Here is a 17,115-nt window from a genome sequence, read left to right as displayed (position 1 = left end):
TGGTCTAGCGGCATTCCTAACCCACCCACGTTCTCTTCTCTCAAGAACGGCAGCTTCTGGTTCCGCTGCATGTACATGCTGCTCTGGGGCAAGTTCGTGCTGTACAAATATGTCACCTGTTGGCTGGTCACGGTGAGGAGAGGGGTGGGCTCACAGACCAGCTGGGGGGCAGAGGGGGCGGGCTCACAGGGGATGAACCTGTTGGGGGGTAGAGGGGCGGGATCACAGACCACCTGCCTGGAGTGGGAGCCGGGTGGCGGTGGGACACTCATGGCCTGGCTCCCTCAGGAAGGCGTGTGCATTCTGACGGGGCTGGGCTTCAGTGGCTTCGACGAGTATGGGACAGCCAAGTGGGATGCCTGTGCCAACATGAAGGTGTGGCTCTTTGAAACCAACCCCCGCTTCACAGGCACCATTGCTTCTTTCAACATCAACACCAACGCCTGGGTGGCCCGGTAAGCGCCCAGGGCAGGGATGTGTCACTTGACTTCTTCACCTTTCCCCACTGCAGGCGGACCCCTCCAGGCACTCTGACACCCCCAGCCATGCCCACTCTCGTCCCCAACTCAACACCCCCAAAACCATCCCTGTTATGTTTCAAAAACAGAAACAAGGTAGTTAGCGGCCTGGGTACAGGCTAGCCCACCCCTCTCCGCTGTAGCCTCGGCACCAGGCAGGCCACCCGTCATCGTCCACGGTACCAAGCGGGGCCCCAGCTGAGTCTTCATTCAGTCCGTTCTGTCTAAACCGTGACTCATCAGCTTGGCTGCCTTTCATTCTGAAGTGACCCGCGCACACTGCCTTCCCACCCCAGTGTGGGCGCCAGGAGGCAGGATGGGTCTGAGGCTCATCCTCTCTCACCCTTCTCTCCAGCTACTTCTTCAAACGACTCAAGTTCCTGGGAAATAAGGTTCTGTCCCAGGGCCTCTCGCTGCTCTTCCTGGCGCTCTGGCACGGCCTGCACTCAGGGTACCTGGTCTGCTTTCAGATGGAGTTCCTCATTGTGATCGTGGAGCGACAGGTGAGCCCTCAGGACGGCGGGCAGAGGGGACCTGAGCAGAGGAGCAAGGCTGAGTGAGCCCATTCCTTCCTCCCCAGGCTGCCAGCTTGATTCAAGACAGCCCAGTCCTAAGCAGGTTGGCCTCCATCACCGTCCTGCAGCCCCTCTACTATCTGGTGCAGCAGACCATCCACTGGCTCTTCATGGGTTACTCGATGACCGCTTTCTGTCTCTTCACATGGGACAAGTGGATGAAGGTAGCCAGGGACCTACCCGCCAGAGGGGAAGGGACTGCTGAGAGGTCAGGCGGGCAGTGGGGAGGGGGACAGTTCCAGGCTATCATCTACCACGGAGGCTGCGTGTCCCCACAGGTGTACAAGTCCATTTATTTCCTTGGCCACGTCTTCTTCTTGAGTCTACTATTCATATTGCCTTACGTCCGTAAAGTGATGGTGCCGAGGAAAGAGAAGTTGAAGAAAATGGAGTAATCCCTGGTAAGTACACCTCCCTACAACTGAGCATAAACTACTAGGTCACAGAAGACAGCCGTGGACTGGGATGGGGCGGGGAACGGCTGGTCCTGGGAAAATGGTGTGAACCTCACCGGGCCTGGCTTCCAGAAACACAGTATGAGGCGCTGACTGCTCTGAGAGGTGCCCGGAGGGAGCTGGAAGGGCTGGGGCCCGGGGACCAGGAAGTGACGCCAACTGGCCTCCCGCTGCCTCCCCTCGCAGGTGGCCCACTGCAGGACTGGCACACCAACGACCTGCCTCCCTTCGCAGCACTCCTCTGCCCTGGAGCACAGAGAACCAGAAGCCAGGGTGTGGGAAGACGGGGCTCCCCAGCTGTGCCTCTGCCGCTGGCCACGTCTCCATTTGGGGCCAAAGGGGAAACTCTCATGGGAGGAGCAGAGGGGCCCAGGTCCCTCCTCTGGGCTCCCCCATGCACGTTGCCTTATCTCTTCCCCCTCTAGCAAGGAACTTGTGTTTTTCTTCTGCCAATTTACTATGATTGTATCCATGCCGCTGCCTCCGCCCCCCGCCATGGGGGGAAGGGAGGGGCAAGGCCCCGCCTGCCCCACTTTTCTACCTTGGACTGACTGTACCACATAAAATCACTTCAGTTTGTTTGGTTTTTCACGGCTGGCACCCCTGGCTACTTTCTTTCAAACACAGCCCTCCACGCGTGCCATGGCTGAAACAATCAGGGCTCCCTCGTTGAGGGCGCCAGACTGCAAATACCATAACCTCACGGGTCTTCCTGAGGTCTGAGGGGTTACACCAGGTCACACCATCAGATGCTGCCGAGTTTAGGAACTCTCAGAGGACAACCAGGTTTACAAGAACAACATTTATAAAATAAACAAATAGCAGGCGTACAGCCTGGACTTCTGCAGACCCCAGTCTGGGTGCAGGGAGGGTCTTCCAACAGTCGACTGAGGACAGGGGCAGGAAGCAACGTCCGCACTGTCGGGGGACCGGGCCCTGCTGTCAGACGACCCCCCACGCTTCTTCAAAGGCAGTGGTGACTTTTGCACAGGTGAGGGCGGCAGAGAGCGGGTAGTTGCTGATGGACACCATCTTCTCTGTGTACTCCACGTCCACCTGAGGAGAGAGCATCTCTCAGCGGCTCGTTCACTCCATCACAGGTTCAGCCCTTCTTTAGGGCAGAAAAACTGCCATCTCATAGCACTGTTTACCACCAGTGTGGGCAAAGGATGGTGAAGGCCTAGTTCCAACCATGAGGCACACCCCAGCGTTCCTCACAGGATGCGCCCGGGGCAGGAGGTGGAGCCCCTCAGCTTTTTTCTTACCCTCTACCTCCCAACTCCTAAGGATCATCAAAATGCTGAGTGCTCTCGGGACTCTGTGCTAAGCTTCAGCTCCGTGAAGAATCTGAGAGTTGAGCCCAGGCCTTACCTTGCCGTGAGCAAAGGCCCCCACCACGAAGACAATGGGGTCACTGCTGGGTGCCAGCTCTCGCACATCACTGACGACTGGGACGGAAAAAGAAGTGCCAATTTTCATACACCCAACTGGGAAGTGGTCTGACACTGGATTCTTAATCACCTAAAGAAAAATAAATAAATAAAAATCAGCCCCAGAAACATAGCCAGAACACCACCTCCAACCAGTAGGTAACAACACCTCACCTTCAAGAGCTTCTGGGGGCCATCAGCTGCTCGAACGCTGAGTTTGTGTAAAAGCTGAACTAGGACAGAAAAACAGAGTTCAGAGCTAGGTGGAGACCCGGCTTCTCATGCCCAGTGATTCAACCAGAAAACCCTTAGGTGAGCTGGGTTCCACGTGTCCCGTGCATCCACACAACTGAGATGCTCTCAACAAGTAGCTGCGAGCACCAGGCTGGTTGTGCAGTGACAGCACCCGCCCCCCCCCGCCCCTTCTCTGCAGCCAGGAACCCACAAGCATGGGAAGAAAGTGCAGACCGCTGGTGCTGAGATCAGTCACGTGACCCCTCCCCCACTTAAAAACGCCACACTTTATTCAACCCTTCATCTTCCTCCCTCCATCAGTTCTGCCAAGTTTCTCACCCATGAGGCCACAAAAGCGGTCAAAGGTTCTGGGAATTCGAGTCTGGGGGTTCACTTCAATCAGCACATTCTTCTGCGTGTGGATGTAAACCTGGAGCAAGCCCGCCCGGTTCAGAGGACTGTCCATCAGCATCAGTAAACTCTGAGGGAGGTGGGGTGGAGACCAGGGCACAGTCAGGATGGAAGAGAAGCCCCACAGCTGCCTTACCTTCCATCCAGAGGCCCCAGGGCCTGAGCTCTGCCCCTGGAGTTACCTGGTGAGCTATGTCTGGCCTCACTTCCCCAGGGTCCCGGCCATTCTTCAACAACATGGACTTGTGCTTGTCACAGTTGAGTAGCTCATATGTCTTTCCCACCTGAGAAAAGGGAACAAGAGCTACATAAGCTGCTTTTCCCTGGGATGCCAGTTCTCAAAGAGGGGTCCCCAAACCAGCAGCATCTGAAAACCTAGTGAACAATCAGATTCTCAGGCCCACCCCAGATCTATACATCAGACACTTGGGGTGGGGCCCCCAAATCCTGCAGGGGATCCTCTGTGCCCACATCTTTCCGACCCCCACCCCCATCACTGATCTTGGAGGGAAGAGGGAGGAAGAGGGCAGCCTGTGATTCCACACACTCTAAACTGGATCTAATTTTAAAACCTATGGGTATCAAGCAAAGCCAGTGAGGGGTGATGGAACCAGGCAAAAATTAGGTTAGTGAGCAAGGCTGAAGGCTTGTTTACCACAAAATCATTACGTGCACACTGGGCAAAACATACATGGTCACTACCCTCAGTCTGCTTAAAACAAGCTTGCAAAATGTGAAGCGCTGCAAATCTGAACAGGAAGAAGTGTGAAAACTAATGAGGCCAGAGGTAGTGTAACCAAGGAACATTCCCAGAAGTAAAAGAAAAGGGGATAGCTCCAGGTTTAAGGTGTATGAGCAATAGCTAAAACAAACAATTGCAAATTGGAGCCCTGAGGAGCATTAGGGTGGTCAGTAAGAAGTTTTAAGTACAAATACAGTTTTGAAAGGCTAAGTTTTTATGTATCAATACAACATTTGTATGTCTGGCAACATTTTGAGATATGACTCCAAAAAGTTTAGAGGAAGAGGCATGTAGACTTTGAAATTAACTGAGTAAGTGACATAAAAATGTCAGAGAACAAAACCAAAGGGCCAAGAATTAAGTCCATGGAACACTTTTGTATGTATGTGCGTGCTCAGTTGTGTTCAACTCTGTGGCCCAGTGGACTGTAACCCACCAGGCACCTCTGTCTATGGGACTTCCTAGGCAAGAATATTGGTGTGGGGTGCCATTTCCTATTCCAAGGACATTCTAAGTTATAGAAAAAAAACAACCTTTTGAATAGATGAATCTAGTTTTGACTCATTAGTAAGTTATAACCAAGGTTTTGTTCTTTTAATGGAATAGAACAAAAAACATCAGAGTAATTCAAATGCAGTCATGGTAGATAAAGGACTACAAAACTTTCTCCTTCATATAGCTGAGTGTACACACTGGCTCACCGTGTAATTTTTTTCTTTTTATTGTGGGCTGTGGTTAATAAGCTTGAAAACCACTAATTAGAATAATCAAAGAATGAATACCATGTGTATTCTGTAGTAGGTACTGGAGATACAAGAATTTTTAAAACCTTATTCTGTCCTTTTTATAGCCTTCTAGTGGCAAAGACAATCAACCACATGAATATTTAATTCAAATTGTGATAAACATGAAGGAAAACTAAATGGTTCACTAAAGGATTATGAGGACCTGATTTATACCAGGAATGAAATCATTTCTATGAGATAGAATAACATTTAGTAACTGAAGAATGAGTAACAGACTCAATAATTGTCCAATGAATAAGCATTAAGTAGGAATTAATGAGGCAAAGAGCTGAGTAAAGGGTGCTTGCAGTTAAACAACATTTATCTGCAATGGCCTTAAGGTATAAGAGAACTTAGTGCTTTCAAAGAGCTTAGAGGAGGCCAGTGAGGCTGGAGTACAAAGAATAAATGGAGAGGGGACTTCCCTGGTGGTCCAGTGACTAAGACTCTACATTCCCAATGCAGGGGGCCCAGATTAGATCCCTGGTAGCGGGGGGGACTAGATCCAGCATGCCACAATGAAGATCTCATGTGTCACAACTATGACCAAGCACAGCCAAATAAATATTTTTTTAAAAAAAGAAGAAATAGAGCAGGCTGATGAGGCTGGCAGAAGCAAGAGGTACCAGCACAAAGAAGACAAAAGCTAACAGTACAGAAAACTTCAACCTTCAGCTTCAACTTCAGCAATGGATTTATCACCCTTGGAGTATCATTAATGACAACTGGCCTAATTTACTCTGGAGTATGTTCTAGGAACTTTAATTTAGCCACAACCTTTTCAGCTTCTTAATAAGTAACCTGAATCAGTAACAACTAATTCCAAGTGACAAAAATTATTCTAAATCCTTTACACACATTAATTCCTTTAATCCTCCCAACAATCCAGTAAAACAGGTACAAATACCATCACCCCCACAGAACATACCAGGAAATGAAGTGGTTAAGTGAATCTGAGAACTAACCGGCTGGAGGGATGAATATATGAACCTATAATTAGGTTAGAAATATCAATTATAGAAGAAAATGAAAGGAAACCTGATTAGCTGGTCATTTAAAAGGTTTTCTAAACTGCAAGCTTAATAAAGTGCCACAGTGGCTGAGGAAAGGTGGAAAAGAATTGCACCTAGATTACTATGGAAATGTACTACTTTTAAAGCACATTCATTACAATCCCCCTGCAAGGTATTAACTGCGTTCTACAAACTGACTACAAACTTTTCTCAAGAATCAGATGCTTAAAACAAGTGTAAGAACCTGAGTTAAAATTCAGGTCTGACTTCTCAACTTGTGCTATTTCTTCTGGCTCTACTCAGTGAACAAGTTTAGCTCTAAAGGGCAAGAGAAACAATGTCAAAAGGAATGAGAACACTGCATAAAGTTTAAGACAGGGAACTGCCGGATTTATTTGGGAGAAGAGCCAAATGATAGGTAAAAATAAAGACGTGAATGTATTAATGATAACCTGATCCAGGCAGTGTTTTGAAATATATAGTAGTAATAAAGGAGACTGACAGACACGTTTCAGTGAATCAAAACACTAAGTCCTTACAAATAAAAGGGTGAGCCGACTGAGCTAAAGAGCCTCTTGATCAAAGTGAAAAAGGAGAGTGAAAAAGTTTACTTAAAGCTCAACATTCAGAAAACTAAGATCATGGCATCCGGTTCCATCACTTCATGGCAAACAGATGGGGAAACAGCGGCTGACTTTATTTTTCTGGGCTCCAAAATCACTGCAGATGGTGACTGCAGCCATGAAATTAAAAGATGCTTGCTCCTTGGAAGGAAAGTTATGACCAACCTAGACAGCATATTAAAAAGTAGAGACATTACTTTGCCAACAAAAGTCCATCCAGTCAAGGCTATGGTTTTTCCCCTAGTCATGAATGGATGTGAGAGTTGGACTATAAAGAAAGCCGAGCGCAGAAAAATTGATGTTTTTGAACCTGGTATTGGAGAAGACTCTTGAGAGTCCCTTGGACTGCTAAGAGACCCAACCAGTGCATCCTAAAGAAGATCAGTCCTGGGTGTTCATTAGAGGGACTGATGTTGAAGCTGAAACTCCAATACTTTGGCCACCTGATACTGAGACCTGATTCATCTGAAAAGACCCTGATGCTGGGAAAGATTGAGGGCAGGAGGAGAAGGGGACGACAAAGGACGAGATGGTTGGATGGCACCACCGACACAATGGACATGGGTTTCGGTGGACTCCGGGAGTTGGTGATGGACAGGGAGGCCTGGCGTGCTGCGGTTCATGGGGTCGCAAAGAGTCGGACACGACTGAGCGACTGAACTGACTGACTGAGCTACAGTAACTACCTTTCCCCTTTGCCCAGTAAACTTGTCTTGGGATGAACCGAGGAACGACGCGAGGGACGAAACCTTTCCCCTAAGACGACTTTGGGGTTAGGGTTATCACAGAATCCTGGTAAATCAATCGAAGCAAGGATGTGAGCGGCACAGAGATTCAATAGCAAAGAAAACGAGTACTGCCAACCCAGGATGTTAAACGAAGAGGCAGTCGGATTAGGCCACTCCTTCTCCAAAAGCCTGTTCCACCCGTCTCTGCTTTCTCCATCCATCACCCCCTGAGCCCACAACCCTCACCACACCGGATCCCATTCTATCGATCCACTAGCTCTTCATCTCCTAGCCCGAGACTACCTTGACTGTCTCCAGACTGGCTCCTTCCAGCACCACAATGAGCCTACGGCCCCCGATCTTGCTTCCCGCCCCAAGTCGGGGCCGCTTGGGCGCCACAGCATCCCAGTCCTCTTCCTGCTCCGCAGCCCGGCGCTCACGAGGTTGGAATGCCCCACTGGGCGCAGCCATCTTGCATCCGGATCGGAAATTGTGTAACGCCTTTAAATTGGCCTCAAGCTCGCCCCAATCGCCAGCTTCCTTCCGTCTGCCATTTCGAAAGTGGGCGCTCGAAAATGGCGACGGCTCCGGGTCTGGCGCTCGCGAAGCCTCTCTGGGAGGGCAGGGTTCCAGAAAGGGGCTGGACTTCCGGATGCGTACTTCCTGTGCGCCCAGCTCCGGTCCGCCGTGGGCTGAGGGGAGGGTTCAGAAAGGAGCGCACTTCCGGTGCCCTTTCTCCCGCGAGCTCCTGGGGCCCGGACCCTCGTGTGGCCATCCTTAAGCGGGGAGCGCGGTAGAGGCGGGCCGGCACCCGCTTCTTACCATTGGTGCCGCGGGCCTCAGGACCGAACATGGCCCAGAACTTGAAGGACTTGGCGGGACGGCTGCCCTCCGGGCCCCGGGGTATGGGCACGGCGCTGAAGCTACTGCTGGGGGCCGGCGCCGTGGCCTACGGCATCCGCGAATCGGTGTTCACCGGTGAGCAACCTGCGCCCGCTTTCCGGACTCCCGCCAACGTTCCCTAGACCCCTTCCCAGCCCCGCCGGGGCCCCGCGCTCACCCAACCCCTCACCCCGCCCCACCAGAAGCTGGCACGTACTCTGAGCCCGGCCTGGACTGACCCCCCACTCCTCTCCCTGCAGTGGAAGGAGGGCACAGAGCCATTTTCTTTAATCGGATCGGAGGCGTGCAGCAGGACACCATTCTGGCCGAGGGCCTTCACTTCAGGTAATGGCGGGCAGAGCTGACTGACCCTGACCCTTCACCCTTGAACGTCGACCCACCAGTACCTGTAGTAAGACTTACAGCGAGATTCAGCGCTGCCCTTTCCCCTCCTCACCCCATCTCCCCGAACAGTGGTGCTGCCCAAATCTCCAGCAGCACATACTGTTATTTTCTGAAGGGAGAAGAGAATTTCTCCTTGACCGTGGTCATTAAGAGGAGGAGCAGGCCAAGAAACACGTGGTGACGGAAAACCGGGCAGAACTAGTGAAATCGCAGCTTCCTAACCCCTATCCCTGTTCCCTCCCCTCCAGGATCCCCTGGTTCCAGTACCCCATCATCTATGACATTCGGGCCAGACCCCGAAAAATTTCCTCCCCCACAGGCTCCAAAGGTAGGTCTGGGCACTGGGGCGTCCCTGACAGTAAAAACGGCAGCCTGGTCAGAGACTGGGGAAGATGGCAGTGTCAGATCTCTTGGGCCTTGGCTTCCACTTCTGCAAACAAGGAGTAATAAAAGCACCTGCTCCAGGGATTAAAGCAGTACATTCTGGACATGCTGTGCATTTGCTCATTTCCAACTGTTCCTCCCCCCACTGTAAGCTCAGTAAGAGCACTGTTTGTCTTTCGTCTTGTTCACTACCTAGGTCAGAGCCTCGCTTTAAAGCCTTTGTTTCACTGTTTGATTTGTTAATCTACTGGTGCATTCTGTTCTGGGGAAACTTGGTCCCAATCTTCACCTATTCCCTAGGGCACCTATTGCCTAGACCATTCAGATGTTGTGCCTTTGAGATTCCCCAGATCATCCCTTACACACACACACATACACACAATGAGGCAAGTAGCTCACCTGTAATGTAATTTTTTGCATTATCTTTAGTGAAGGTTGCTTAAATTCCCAAAACCCTGGGATTCACAAAACAGTCTTTGTTCTCAAGCCCTTACTGTCTAGTTCAGGAGACTGGTGATAACGATACAGTGTAACAACTTTCAGTGAAGCGTCAAAAAAAAAAAATCATTTTCTGGAGGAGGGGCCATGGGCAGAGAAGATTTGAGCATGGACAAGTATGCACTTGGCCTGTGCTGAGTCACTTCTCCTCAGCCTCCTCACTCTCCTCTGCCCAAGGCCGTTCTGGGCCACAGGGCATTGCCCTAGGTAGCCAGGGGAGTGCGCACAGGAGAAATGCCTGGGGAGGGCGGCTTTGCAGAGAAGCCAGGTGAGCCCCCATAGCCTTGCCCAGCCACTGCTGACCTCTCTCTTAGACCTGCAGATGGTGAACATCTCCCTGCGAGTGCTGTCCCGACCCAATGCCATGGAGCTGCCCAGCATGTACCAGCGCCTGGGGCTGGACTACGAGGAGCGAGTGTTGCCGTCCATTGTCAACGAGGTGCTCAAGAGCGTGGTGGCCAAGTTCAACGCCTCCCAGCTGATCACCCAGCGGGCCCAGGTCTGACTCCAGCTCCCTTTCTCTCCCACAGCGTCAGCATTTCCCTCCGAAGCCCCACGGATGGGCTTTTAGGAAAGACAGCCCATTAGGAAAGGACTGTAACCTGAGGTCCCATCCACCCAAAAAGCCGTGCTGATGGCCAGTGTGGGGAACGAGAGCCGGGCCTGGTTAGTGTCAGGTGGGGAGGGAGAACCATGACCTAGACCCGTACACACGATTTTGGAAGGAATCGAGCTTAGCAGTCCCTGTGACCGAGGCCTCGCCAGCTCGGCCCGCGGGCCCAGTGAGGAACTCGGGGAGCATCAGTGTGCCCCTGCAGTGTTCCGGAGATCTGGGATTCCCGTGGTCACGGCAGCACGCCTTCCTTTCAGTTCTCCGGCCCCCTCAACTCCCCTCTCCCGTCCGCCCCCTCCCCCCAGGTGTCCTTGCTGATCCGACGGGAGCTGACAGAGAGGGCCAAGGACTTCAGCCTCATTCTGGATGACGTAGCCATTACCGAGCTGAGCTTCAGCCGCGAGTACACGGCTGCTGTGGAAGCCAAACAAGTGGGTGAGTCGGGCGAGGTCATCTGAGGAAGCAGGCAGGTGCGACTGCGTTCCCGCCGCCTCGCATCCCCGTGACCCTGATTCTCTCCCGCCACAGCCCAGCAGGAGGCCCAGCGCGCCCAGTTCCTGGTGGAGAAAGCGAAGCAGGAACAGCGGCAGAAGATCGTGCAGGCGGAGGGTGAGGCCGAGGCAGCACGGATGATATCCTTCCGCAGAAGCGCTCCCAGCGCAGGCCGGGGGCATGCGGCTCCACATCCTCCCCCGTAGGCTGGCTGATGAGACTTAAGGCGAATGCGACCCGTGCCGTGCGACCCCTGGGGGCGGGGTTTCCAAGTGGGATCTGAGAACTTGGTGGGGCACCCGAGGGCTGGCTCCCCGCCATGAGGCAGATCAACAGCACAGCTGGCCTTGCCTCACTTCGCCGCTGCCTCCAGTTCCTGGCAGCAGCCTGCAGGGAGGCCAACAGGTGGGGCTGGGCACGAGCCCGGTGAGCGCAACCTTGGATCTGACAGCCCACGGGAGGGCCGAGCCTGGGGAGTAGTTAGAACAGTGCCCTGATTGAGATCTGGCCTCATGTGGCCCCTTAACCGCATCCTGCTTACCTGGGAGAGGCCCTGAGCAAAAACCCAGGTTATATCAAGCTGCGCAAGATCCGGGCAGCCCAGAACATCTCCAAGACGGTGAGTGTGCACACACTGAAGGGAGGAAAGTAGAATCTTGCTTGTTCAGATTTCTGTTCAAATTGGCTTGTCTGACACTTCCTCTCATCAAAAATTACTCCCTGGGCTCCCCTGACCTTCTGTTCATGCCTCTTGTGGACCTAACCCATCACCGTTGCTTGTTGCTTTGGATCCCTGAGTGAGCACGGAAACCAGCATCCCTGTTCTAACCCCCAGGTGTTCTGTCAGTGGTTATTGAATTGTACAGGTAGGAATCAAGGTCTTTTTTGCCTGATGCAAACATTTGTCTCATTTCCTGCCCCGTAGATCGCCACCTCACAGAATCGTATCTATCTCACTGCTGACAACCTCGTGCTCAACCTACAGGATGAAAGTTTCACCCGGTGAGAGACAGGGCCTTCACGTGGGTCGTCCACACAGATCAGGGGCCGGAGCCTGTTACTAGCCTATTCATATGACCCTGGAAAACACCATTTCTCTGGATCAAAGTTAGAAACGTGGGTGGTTAATAATTCCGACCTTGAGTCTCATGGGATTGATTTTATGAGATCAAATAGCATTGTTCCTGTAAAGGCTTTAATTGTAAAGTTCCCTTCCACTGAAAAGCAGTGAAAGATGATATTCAGTCCTTGTCTTGGGGAGCTGCTCTGAGTCACCGAAAGATGCTAGGAAGGCAGAGGTGAGACCTGGCAGTGGCCACGGGAGCAACTCTCTTCCTTCCCAGAGCCAGAGACTCCGGCTTCCAGCAGGCTCCCCTTTTTCTCTTGGGAGGGAGGAGGGGTTTAGAGCTGGGTGGGGCCTGAAACTTACCAATCACATGTGCCTTTCTCTTGTCTTTCTGTGTTCCCTGTTCATGTGGTGATCTGGTGTCCACAGGGGAAGGTAAGTAGTCGACACAGCGTTGGGCTGTGGGGTTTATCTCCCAGTACCTGCCTTTCCCCCACCAGCTCCCCTTTCTGACCTCCCCACCCACACACCAGGGAGGAGGGGGAGGTGCTCTGCCTCTCACAGGTGTGTCCCCTAATCATGTCACCGTCTGTCTCATTTCCACAGTGACAGTCTCATCAAGGGTAAGAAATGAGCCTGGTGACCAAGAACTCTGCCTCCAGGGAGGAAGTGGATCTGTTTCTGCCCTGGTGTTTGAGGAGTCACCTTGGGGCCCACCCCACCCCCACCCCGCTATCATGAGATGGTCCCTCTGCATCGCTCCTCTCAACCCTTCTGATGAACAAAGACTGACCACTTCTGGGGCAATGACTTTCCTCCCTGTGTTGGCCAGGGGTGTTGGGACAGTGTGATTTCTCAGTGATTTGCTACGGTGTTGATTCCTCCCTCGTGGTCCGGAGACGATAACCACCACCCCAGGAATTCTCAATAAATTTTTATTACTGAAGCTGAAGTCAAAGCCTCCTGGTGTGTGTTTGCGGCCGGGGAGGCACCCAGGGGGAAGCAAACATGCGCACGCGCACACCGCGCACTCCCGGGTCCTTCCCCCTTCTCTGCCAGCAGGGGGCGCGAGGACGCCGGCGGAGGCAAGTCGGGAGAGCCTGGCCAGCTGCTCACCCTGGAAGCCCGCAGAGCCGGATCCAAAACAGGACCAGGGTGGGAACCGCGGGCCTTGGGGTCCAGGCCCAGCTGCACTCCCCGCCCCGCCCTCCTAAACCGCATCTCCCCTTTGTTTACCAACATCTCCTTTTCTAAGGCCGGAGCAGCTGTGGCTTTGCTGAGCTAGACCAAAAATCTGATGATCCCAACAGGAGCTGCTTCCTTGGTAACAAGACTCCACGCAACTGTGGGGAGACCACTTGAGCTCACCGGAGGGCTTTCGTGCTCAAACCCCCGCCCTGCGGATCGTGTCACCTGCCCAGGCTGCCCCCACTTCTCAGCCAGGGCCTGCCCTCTGGAGGTGGGCTTAACTCCCACAGCCCTGCCCCCACCGCTACCCCGCAGACCAGTCGCCTCCTCCCTCCTCGATGCCGCCCTCACTGAGCGGGCAGAGAAAGGGGCCCACTGGCTGTGCCCACGTGCCATCTCACCCGTGTCCCGTCCCTTGTATTAAGGGAGACAGGGAAGGGTGGGAACCGGAGGATGGTCGGCACCTGGGGCGGAAGTGTGTGCAGAAGTCAGGGAGTTCTGGTGACGGGGTTAGAGAGCCGGGGCTCACCTTCAGCTGCTTGGCGGCTTCTGAAGAAATCAGATTAACTGGCCCCTGCTCACTGTCATGAAAGGACATGTGAGGAGCTGGGAGCTCCAGGGGAGAGGTGAATGAGCCAGAGTCCAGGTCCACAATTTCATTTCCTTCACATCCCCGAGGCAGGAAGGGAATGGAGGTGCCCAGAGAACCAGCCTGTGTCCAGATCCCCTGGGGCTCTGAGGCAGCCATTTTGATTCCTCCTATTGTTTCCCTTTCCTAGTGACTTCCCCCACCTCCCCAAGGGTAAAGGTCAGAGGTTGCTGGTCCGGAGGGCTCCGTAGTCTTCAGGCCTCCCTGAAGGTCATTGCCGAGGGCACCAGCCGGGGGCCATCTTTACCAGACAGTGTTAGGAGCTTCACCATTAGACCATCCAACACTGTGCTGGAAGATGGACCCAGAGCCGGTCGCAGACATCCAGGCTGGAGCTGGCCAGTCCCTCCAGGGACCCTGGCCGCGGGCCAGCTGAGGTCTCTTGAAGGTCTACTAGCCAATCCTAAACTCCACGTCAGCTGTGGGTCCTAGATCCTCCAGATGACAAATCCCACTGGGTTGGGGGAGGGGCTGGGGCCATTGTGTCCCTTCTGTGGGCAGCCAGCCAGCCAAGAGCCACCTCTCTTGAAGCACCCTCCGCTCAAAAAGAGGGGGCCTCCAGGGCTGGGGCGGGGAGGTTTGGGAGTGGGGACGCCAGCAGCTGTGCGCAGGGAGCCCGTGAGGCCGTGGACGTCGCTGGCACTGAGACAGGGGCCTCCATCATTACCCGGCAGTATTAGAGACTCCCAACCAGCACCCAAACACTGCTGGGTAAGACGGGGGCCCCCACCCCTCCGCCCATCCAGGGCCAGTCCTAGGCCCAGGCCCCCATCCCCCACCACCCGCGTCCCTGGGGACACTTCCGGGTGAGCCTGCAGCGGCCACCAGCCCCACCCTGGGTTGTTGATCCACTGAGGCCCAAGCAGAACTTCAGAAGCCCCCTGACCATCTCTTCTCCACCCAGAGCCCCTTCCCCACCACCCCCAAAGCCAGTCTCTGCCCCCACACACCAGCTTCCCACCCTCAAACCCCTTCAGCAATCCCTAGCCTGGCCCCAGGACCCCTCTCCCAGTGGTCTTTACCTGTCACCAGGCTGCCTGGCCCCCAGAGAGCATGGGCCATGTAGAGCAAGGGGAATCAAGGCCCAGGATTCAAGGCCTCGGAGCCGCCCTGGCCTCCACTCTTCCTTCTTCCTTCTCTCCTGCAGGGCAGCGCAGGCTCCTCACCTGGGCCCCGCCCGCCGCCCCTGCGCACAGGTGTGTCCTCCCGCCATAGGCTGCACCCCGCTGCCTTAACCCCTTCCCTCCCAGTGCCAGCCACAGGCACCTCCTCCAAGGCCTAGTCACCCCACCGGAGGCCCCCAGCCTTTGCCACAGTCTGTCCTCTGCTACCTGCCTCCTTGGATCTGGGGCCCAGGCCAGGGAGGCCTTGTCGCCAGAGGAACAAAGGACAGGGCTGCCTTTGGGCCCCTTCGCCTTCCTCCTTGGGCCTCACCCCACAGCCGCTCCTGCCCCCTGTCCGCTAGCCCTTCCCTCTGAGTCCTCTGCCAGAGATCCTGAGGTCAGTGGGGGCTCAGCTCAGCAGGGACTGAGTTCGACCCCCGCCCAGAACATCCCAGCCTGCGGAGGGCACGGGGATCTCCGAGGGGCACCTCCCTGTCCTCACCCTTAGTGTTGGGGCCCCTGCCAAGAGTCCTGAGTTCCTGGTCAGGAACCTCTGCACTGACCCGGCCGATTGGAGTTCTGAGGGCTTCTGAAGCCCTGGCCGCAGTCCCCGTCTCCACTCTTCAGAAGGACCAGGCACCTCACCAGGCAGAGCCACCCCTGGACCCACCTCGAAGCCCAGGAGAAGCCAAGTCCCAGCCTCCAGCAATTAGCCCAGGGCAGTTCGAGGGGTGGGACCCGCCTTTCTTTTGTGCAGCTCAGCTGGGAAGAAAGGGTTGCTGGGAGAGGGGCCCGGAGGCCCACAGGTGATGCTCCACCCTCGCACCCCCTGGAGGGTGACGGCTCCAGGGAGCTGAGATGCCTGCCGAGTTGCCCAATCCCAGCTCTCTACCTCCACACTTGTTTGTGAGCCTGCTAAGTTGCTTCAGTGGTGTCCCACTCTTTTGTTGCCCGCCAGGCCCCTCTGTCCATGAGATTCTCCAGGCAAGAATACTGGAGTGGGTTGCCATGCCCTCCTCCAGGGGATCTTCCCGACCCAGGGATCGAACCCAAGTCTCTTATGTCTCCTGCACTGGCAGGTGGGTTCTTTACCACCTGGGAAGCCCACCTTTGTTTGCTTCCTTCTTAATTCTTTTTTTTTTTTTTCCCTTCTTAATTCTTGTCTGTATTTATTCTCTGTTTGTGGACTGTTTCTGGGTCTGCCTTTCCCACCAGTCTCCTCAGTTCCACAATGACAGGAACAATCGGATCCACCACCTCGCCCCAGCACTGCTCCAGCGCCAGGGACATGAGGACACTCAATACAGAAAGTGTCCACTGAGCAAATGACCAGCCAGTCTCAGCCAGCCCAGCGGCAGGGAACCGGGCCTTACCGAGTAGGGCTCTCTGAGACTCAACTCCCCAGGAGACCAGCATTTTCAATCAACATAAAGCCTTAACACAAAGCAGGAATCATGGTTGTCCACTGCAGACACACAGAAAGTGATCAAAAATAAAACTAGGGAACCCTGGTGGCTCAGCGGTGAAGAATCCACTGGCCAATGCAATGGACACAGGTTTGATCCCCGGACCAGGAAAATCCTACGTGCCACAGGACAACTAAGCCCATGTGCCACAACTACTGAGCCTGTGCTCTAGAGCCCATGAGCCACGTGGTCCAACTACTGAAGCCCAAACGCTTTAGGGCCCATGTCTCACAAGAAGACTGTCACAATGAGAAGCCCACACACCGCAACGAGTAACCCCCACTCGCCACAACTAGAGAAAACCCCTAGCAGTGATGAAGACCCAGCACAACCAGATATCAAATAAATACATTTTTTTAAAAAACTAAGACTCTGATCAAGAGCCTAAAGGTAGCAGTGGCCACAGGAAGGGAGGAGCCAGGCGGTCCTGAGAGCACCAGGTGTCCAGAGGGCAGGGACAGCAGGCAGGGTGGCTCTGGGCCTGTGCTAAATGGCCTTGATCCATCTTCTTAGCGCTTGGACCCAGAAGTCAGGCCAGAGAATGTGGTTGTGTCCCCCTCGGGGTGACCCCGGCTGCATTTCCAGGAATGCAGGCTCTGGGGCCCAGCGGCCAGAGTTAAAATCTTAGTTTCACTGCTCAACAAACAGTCCTGTGGCCTCGAGCAAGTTACTTAATCTCTCTGTGTCTCAGTCTGTCCCACTGTAAAATCGGACTGATACAGGTACCTCGGTTCAATACGTTTAGTCTTGGTTTTGTTCTTTTCTGGGGGGGTCTTGTTTTTTACATTTTTTTGGCCATGCCACATGACCTGTAGGATCTTAGTTCCCTGACCAGGGATCTAACCTGTACCTCTT

General features: G+C 54.1%; 3 protein-coding genes and 1 non-coding gene across 5 annotated transcripts in view; 3 read left to right on the top strand and 1 right to left on the bottom strand.

The window, feature by feature from the left end:
* Window positions 1-2,139, top strand: part of LPCAT3 (lysophosphatidylcholine acyltransferase 3) — a 33,344-nt gene extending 31,205 nt beyond the window's left edge. Inside the window, exons 8-13 of the mRNA XM_043881186.1 lie at window positions 46-132; window positions 289-455; window positions 874-1,021; window positions 1,099-1,257; window positions 1,372-1,494; window positions 1,735-2,139. Of these exons, the coding sequence (XP_043737121.1) occupies window positions 46-132; window positions 289-455; window positions 874-1,021; window positions 1,099-1,257; window positions 1,372-1,488 (678 nt within the window). The 3' untranslated portion in view covers window positions 1,489-1,494; window positions 1,735-2,139. The remainder of the gene's footprint in view (window positions 1-45; window positions 133-288; window positions 456-873; window positions 1,022-1,098; window positions 1,258-1,371; window positions 1,495-1,734) is intronic.
* Window positions 2,140-2,335: 196 nt separating this feature from the next.
* EMG1 (EMG1 N1-specific pseudouridine methyltransferase) lies at window positions 2,336-8,143 on the bottom strand. Of its 2 annotated transcripts, XM_043881188.1 has the most exons (6): window positions 7,818-8,143; window positions 3,806-3,907; window positions 3,552-3,693; window positions 3,153-3,211; window positions 2,920-3,069; window positions 2,336-2,604 (listed from the first exon to the last, which is right to left on the bottom strand). In XM_043881188.1, the coding sequence occupies exons 1-6, from the start codon at window positions 7,983-7,985 to the stop codon at window positions 2,491-2,493; spliced, it is 735 nt and encodes a 244-aa protein (XP_043737123.1). In that variant the 5' UTR covers window positions 7,986-8,143; the 3' UTR covers window positions 2,336-2,490. The 2 variants fall into 2 exon arrangements, with proteins under 2 accessions (XP_043737123.1, XP_043737124.1); XM_043881189.1 differs by lacking the exon at window positions 3,806-3,907 and having other exon boundaries at window positions 7,818-8,130.
* Window positions 8,144-8,196: 53 nt separating this feature from the next.
* On the top strand, window positions 8,197-12,806 carry PHB2 (prohibitin 2). The gene is made up of 10 exons (XM_043881187.1): window positions 8,197-8,492; window positions 8,657-8,741; window positions 9,050-9,129; window positions 9,998-10,182; window positions 10,602-10,731; window positions 10,825-10,928; window positions 11,330-11,407; window positions 11,714-11,790; window positions 12,284-12,289; window positions 12,461-12,806. Exons 1-10 carry the CDS (start codon window positions 8,366-8,368, stop codon window positions 12,486-12,488), a joined length of 900 nt encoding a protein of 299 aa, XP_043737122.1. The 5' UTR covers window positions 8,197-8,365; the 3' UTR covers window positions 12,489-12,806.
* Window positions 10,996-11,238, top strand: LOC122680922. The gene has a single exon (XR_006336834.1). It is a non-coding gene; the product is annotated as a small nucleolar RNA U89 (small nucleolar RNA).
* Window positions 12,807-17,115: the final 4,309 nt, after the last annotated feature.

The sequence above is a fragment of the Cervus elaphus genome, chromosome 22, assembly GCF_910594005.1.
Source record: "Cervus elaphus chromosome 22, mCerEla1.1, whole genome shotgun sequence".
Taxonomy (NCBI): Eukaryota; Metazoa; Chordata; class Mammalia; order Artiodactyla; family Cervidae; genus Cervus; species Cervus elaphus.
The sequence above is the reverse complement of the archived record's forward strand: the minus strand, read 5'-3'. Positions and strand labels throughout refer to the sequence as shown.

Bases quoted from the DNA above. Each gene is read 5' to 3' on its own strand.
- EMG1 (XM_043881188.1), bottom strand. From the start codon at position 7,985: ATGGCTGCGCCCAGTGGGGCATTCCAACCTCGTGAGCGCCGGGCTGCG. The intron at 3,694-3,805 runs GTAACTCCAGGG...CACCTCCCTCAG, and splicing joins GGCCAGACATAGCTCACCAG to AGTTTACTGATGCTGATGGA. The intron at 3,070-3,152 runs GTGAGGTGTTGT...ATTTTTCTTTAG, and splicing joins GCCCCCAGAAGCTCTTGAAG to GTGATTAAGAATCCAGTGTC.
- PHB2 (XM_043881187.1), top strand. From the start codon at position 8,366: ATGGCCCAGAACTTGAAGGACTTGGCGGGACGGCTGCCCTCCGGGCCC. The intron at 10,183-10,601 runs GTCTGACTCCAG...CCCTCCCCCCAG, and splicing joins TGATCACCCAGCGGGCCCAG to GTGTCCTTGCTGATCCGACG. The intron at 10,929-11,329 runs ATATCCTTCCGC...CATCCTGCTTAC, and splicing joins AGGCCGAGGCAGCACGGATG to CTGGGAGAGGCCCTGAGCAA.